This window comes from Gossypium arboreum, chromosome 10, assembly GCF_025698485.1.
Source record: "Gossypium arboreum isolate Shixiya-1 chromosome 10, ASM2569848v2, whole genome shotgun sequence".
Classification (NCBI taxonomy): Eukaryota; Viridiplantae; Streptophyta; class Magnoliopsida; order Malvales; family Malvaceae; genus Gossypium; species Gossypium arboreum.
Window position 1 is genome coordinate 31,045,931 of NC_069079.1, and position 6,245 is coordinate 31,052,175.

The window sequence follows — 6,245 nt, forward strand, 5'->3', positions numbered from 1 at the left end:
TCTCAAGATATTTTTTTATGAGTGTAGGGTTTGGTTCTTTTGAGATATTTTTATTTTTTCCAATAGAAGTATCATGTATGATGTAAGACAACGTGTGAGGGAAACTAGAGGTCCTTATGGGCCGAGTCAGGCCCAACAAAAATTCTAGACCCGTTTGTTAGGTTTGGGTTCGATCCGACTCGAAAAATAGGCCTAAATTTTTCCCAAGTTAGGCCCGAGTAAAAATGCTAAAATCCAAGTCCGGCTCGTCCATATTAATTTTTATATTATTTTTATATAATTTTTAAAAATATAATAAATCAAAAATACTAAAAGCATTAAAATAAATGTTTCTCAACCAATTGAAAATAAATTTAAAAATATATATATACTTAAATAACACTAAAATAGGTGCAACTTAAGAAGCAAATGTCTCTAAAATAGTAACAAAATTAACAATAAAACAAAAGTTATACAATATCCAAATAATAACAACAAAACCGTAGCAACATAATTGTGAAATGGTAGCAAAATAGTGAAAAAAAAAAGAAAATAGCAAAATAATAATAATAAACAACAATAAAACAGTAAAAAAAACATTTTTTTTGCATATTTGGGTCAGGCCGGGCTCGAGGCCAAGAAAGGTTTACTTGAGGCACAATCTGTTTTCTAAACGAGTTTTATTTTTTACTCAAACCCTTCCACTTTTCGGACGGACCTTCGGACCAAGCTCAACCATGGATAGGTATAAGGGAAACCAAAAATGTGTAAATTTTTTTTATTTTATAACTTTCTTTAATTTATATATATTTTATAGTGTTTTGAATAATTTTAATAAAATTTATATATTATTCTAAAATCTTTATAAATTTTAAAACTTTTCTATACTTTTTTAATAATTTTTCTATATTTTTCAAAACATTTATAATATTTTCTATATTTTTCTTAAAAATTTTCTAAACTTTTAATAATTTGTATAACTACTTATAATTTTTAATATTTTTAAAATTTTAACAATTCCCTATTTAAATAATCAATTAAATCTTCGTAAAACAATAAAAAATCAAATAAGGTTTACATCAGTTACCTACCACGTAAGTAGTTAACAGTTGATGGGAGCCTCAATAAAAAATAAATTGAAGAGACTTAATTAGATGTAACAATAATTAAAATGGCTTAATTAAGTGCACTTTTGAATAACAGACTTGATTGATTTTTTAATTATTTTTGGTGACATTTTAGCCCAAAAAAACCAGCATACAAAAGCTTAATAGAATGAATCGAGTGTAGGAATGTTTGAATATTGTTAAAAGGGGTCAGTTGATTCGCTGGAATAAAAGCAATGAATAGATCCTGGTTCTTTTGTAAGTAAGTTTATAGACTATGAAAGAATGATTTTTGATTTGTGAGATTTAGCGGCAGCAATAGAGAAGGGGTAAAATTTTATGACATTTCCACATCCACCGTAAAAGAATGAAACCAATGGTTTCCAATTATGCTGACAACATTGTTGTTAATCTACCCTCGCTCATGACTGAAATATCCACAACATCATTCGTATCCAACCCAGCACTCCATCTCCGAAGAATCCTCAACAGCACCGCGGCCTTCCGTCGAGCTCTCATTGTTCCCGTCCCCATCACTTCCCATATAATCCTTTCGATCGATGGAACCGCTGCCAGCTCCGCCACAACCTCCAATCCCCCTTTTCTACATATAGTGACTAAACTAGCTGCTGCGCTTTCTCTCGCAGTATCCGATCCTTCCCTCAAAATAACACCCAGTTTCTTTATTGAATTGTAAGCCGCTGCAATCGCCACCAGTCCGCCTCTCTTCACCACTGCCTCGAGTATCGTCACGGCCTCTTCTGGTAGCACGTTAATGACTCCGATCACTGTCTCTATAACTCCTCCTTCCACTAGCCTCCCAACGGTCTCCCTATCTCCCGCCAAATTCAAAATAGTCACGAGTGCATCCCTTTTAGAATTGGTGGGCCCGTCTTTTGCCAAATCCATCAATCCTTTTATGACATGTGTCTTCCTCCCCAGCCTTTTCCTGTAGGCGTGAACACCTGATAAGCTGAATATTGTAGCCGCCGCATTTCCTTTGGCTTCCCATGTGGCACCAAAACGTAATACATCAATAACACCGTTTAAAGCTCCGTCGGTTTCCATTATCCTCGTTTTGTTTGCTTCTAGGATGGAAAGATTAAGAATCGTTGTAACGACATTGACTTGAAGGTTTGGGTGTTCGGAGCCTACGCCCGAACCTAAATATCTGACAAGGACCGGAATTGCGCCAGCTTCAGCGATGCAGGCTCGGCTGTCGGAGTCAGTTTTAGCCAGGGCTCGAAGCTCATAAGTGACGGCGTTAGCTGCCTCCATGGATGGAGAAACCGAAAGTTTGTTGACCAAAAAGTACACCGTCATTTTCGTAGCTTCAAAGGCGGCTTTGGTGGCTTTGACGCCGCTAACTTTCTCGTTACTTCCCACGGTTTCAAATGGGACTCTCTGTTGGCGGCACCACATGGCTAGAAGATTCCTCAAAGCGCGGTTAGGGATTAGATTGGTGTGGGCCAGGGTCTGACCAGTCTTTGGACACGTGTTGTGTCCAGATTCAATCCACTGATTAATCGATTCCCGATCGTACGTCTGTCCAGAGGCAACGACAACTGGGTCCCGCATTAACTCTAAGCTTATCGGGCACCGAAAGTCCGCCGGAACAGCAATATCCGACAATGAATTCCGCCGGCGATGGTCTGGTTCCAGTTGCGTCGTTGAAGATCCAAATAGAACACATTTAGCATAACGAAGGAGACCGATCAAAGAAGCAATATCTAATTTGGACTTTTCATCGATTTGGTTCTGGATTTCATCTTGGAGACACTCGATTTCTTCTCTACAACTTGATTGGTCGCGTAACCCTAAATTATCCAGAATCTGTTTAAGCTTTAAGTGATGAGGGACGATCTCTTTCTTAATCTGATGGAGCAAAGCTAGAACATCTCGCCTGAGAGAATCGTCTCTGGGATCTACCGATGGTTTAGATTGGGAGCAGTGTTTTCTTACCAAAACGAAAAGCTCCTCCACGTCTTGACTCAAATCCAATTCATTGACAGGGAAGATATCGAGGAGAGTGGACAATTCGAGGGTGAGCTCGTGGAAACTGTTGGCCAATGGTTGGATTCGCATGAGCAACCACATCTTGCTTCCGTTGCAACAGTCTTCCATTAAAGTCTTTATTCTCTGGAAAACTATGTACATTTCTTCGAAGCAGAGGAGGATCGAAGGAGAGAAGGAGGTGGAAACTGGGTTGCGAAGAAGCTCCTCGAATACGATAGCGAGAAGCTTCGACTTGTTTATGGTGGAAAGGGACTTTTGTATCAGGAGACATTGAAGAGGTTTGAGGGCGGAGATTTCTTGAGACAAAGAAAGAAGAGACTTTACCAGGTTCAAGTCTGCAAATTTCGGAGATATGGAGGAGCCCGTAGACGGCCAACGCTTTCTTGGCGGGAAAACCCGAGGAGAAACGGCCATGAAACACAAATTAATAACTCTTACAAAAGAATTTCTGCAACACAGATATCTAAGCTAATGGAATGTGAAATTTGGTAGCCTTTTTTTTGGCTTTGAATTGAAGAAGAAGATATAGCAGTAGTTGATTACAGATAGAACAAGTTGGCCCGTTGCATTTCACGCCCCCTTTTCATTTTTTAAATGATAATAATCTATTTTTATACTTATTATAAACTCTATGATTAATTTAATTAAGTTTAATTCCAAACCACAAAAAGTTAGCTTTAAAATTACAATTACTTTAATTTTTGTAAAAAAAAAGTTTGAAATTTGTGATGATATATAAATTTAACTAATTTATACTTAATATATGCATTTTTATTTTCACTGAATTTAAATCTATATATTAAAATTAATATAATACAAAAATAAAAAATAATTCTCCTTTTAAAAACACTTTTTTCTTTCAAAACAACCCTCTTCCCTTTTCATGCCACATTAACTAAAATTTATCGATAAAATTCTTATTGGTGAAACTACCTAATTTAAATAATTATCTATTGAATAACTTATATTCAAATCATCTTAAAAAATATAATTTTAGACCTCATTAAAATATTGTCACATCATTCATTTTAAATATATCAAAAATATTATCATACGCACATCTATATATAATATCTTTTCTAATTTAAGTTTTATTTAATAAATTATTGAAAATTAATTAATTTTTGCACATATTTGATAATCTAAAATTAAAGCAATATGATAATTTTTTCTATAAAAAGTATAGAAAATAATAAATAAATAAGAGTTACTTAGAACTTAAAGGAGAATATTTTCAATTATTTCAATTTATTTTATTTTAATGTTATATTATTCTACAAAAACTTTACGTTCAAAATTTTAATTTTGTTCAGAATAAGGATAAATGCTTAAAATTAAAGATAAAATTCATAATATAATTTTTATAATTTAAAATTTATATTTACCAATCACTCTAATTATATCACTAATCAATTTTAAATAATATATGAAAGAAAACTTTTCAGCATTTAATTTTTTAGTTTATCAGACTTTAATTAAAATACTTAAACTAATTAATTATTTAAGTAATAAAAACATATTTTCTTCTTTTTACAATTTTTAATTTTCTTTTCAAAAATTAATTTTATTTTTATTTTTATGCAATCAATTTTTTAAAAATAATAGTTTTTAGGCAGTTGATTTTTTTCATTTTAAATTGTTTCTATTTCATTTTTAAAATTTTTAATCAAATAACAAAATTTGATAATACAATTAGTGGTCACTATAATTTTTCAATTTTCTACAAAATTTTTTAGTTTTTTTATTTTTAATTTTTGGTTCATATTTCTCTATTTTCTTTTATTTTTAATTACTTATTTCAAGTTTTTAAAATGTTTTCTTATGATTTTTTCTCAATTTTAATTTTTTATATAATTTAATTAAAATTAAATTAAGTTAAGAGAAAATATCATATATAAATTAAATGCAACTATAATATTACTTATATATATATATTTAAAATTTAATAATATGAAACTATTTTATTAATATTTAAGATGATATTAAATTAAATTATTTTATTATTAGATATATATTGGAAACAGAACATTTTAATTGTCGTGTTGCATGGTTTTAGTGTATGAAAAGAAAAATGTATTAGATTGGGAAGGCCGTTTACCAGGTCAGAGAATAAGTATTATAATCAACTTGCCTTTGACAACATTGCCGGCTGGCTCCCTTTTCTGATTTTTCAGCTCATTACAATGGAGTGATAAATTTGTTTTAATTATATTACTAATAGAAATGAGAGTGAAGAATATGGAAGAAAGATAAGTGTTGAATTGAGTGTACCAGCAGCCGGCAGGTAGGCCACATCACACTTTTAATATACATTCATAATATAAATTTTTAATGGAGTTAATAAATAGAGATAAAAGATGGAAAAATAGTACCTCTTTTAATAATATTGTTTTTAGCATTTCAATCTCGTTTTCGTTTTAATAATTATTGTTAATACAATACAAAACCTAAGCCAGATGCATATTGTGAGGAACGGTTGGTAAAGTTTGTTGTGGACTTGTTCCAAACCTCATCATATATCCACTTTTTTCCAAATTTAAAAAACTATTGTATGCATTATTTCTGCTTTCCTCTTAGACTTTACATTACACATCCAGCTTTGATCCAACACACTTTTTTGCTTTTTATTTTCCCTTTTTTTTCTTATATGAACTCAGCTCCGCTGTATAGATGATAAACTGTAAAGTAAACATATGATGTCAGGCTGGCATTTCAAGTTCAGGCTCAGAATTCTAGAGCATTAATCAAATTCAATTATGCAACTGAAAGACCTGCGTATACCTAAACAAGATGGAGTACTGGGAATCTCAAAGATTGATCCGATGAATGAAACTCCCCTGCCATAATGGCAGATTAGGGACACACTGTGTCGTATTAAAAGCTAAATACCACAAAGGTAGAGATTTTTAGTATGCAATTAAAGCACCCTCAGACTCATGGATTTGGAAAGATATTTTGAGTAGAAGATATTGGTAATGTAAATGGTCATTATTAGTGGGTATATCCCACATTGGTTAAGTACAAGTTATTAAAAGTGTTTTTTATATAGTTTTATTGTTTGTTGTCATTGAGTAATTGGGTTATTGTTGCTTGTTTGGTTTGTTTATGTTCATGTTCAACATTTATCATATTTTTTTGGATAAA

The 6,245-nt window shown here is 31.9% G+C and overlaps 1 protein-coding gene across 1 annotated transcript; it reads right to left on the minus strand.

Annotated features, from left to right (window-relative positions):
* Nucleotides 1-1,336: 1,336 nt before the first annotated feature.
* On the minus strand, nucleotides 1,337-3,691 carry LOC108487562 (U-box domain-containing protein 16-like). The gene has a single exon (XM_017791936.2). The coding sequence runs from the start codon at nucleotides 3,513-3,515 to the stop codon at nucleotides 1,473-1,475; it is 2,043 nt and encodes a 680-aa protein (XP_017647425.1). The 5' UTR covers nucleotides 3,516-3,691; the 3' UTR covers nucleotides 1,337-1,472.
* Between the last annotated feature and the right edge of the window lie 2,554 nt (nucleotides 3,692-6,245).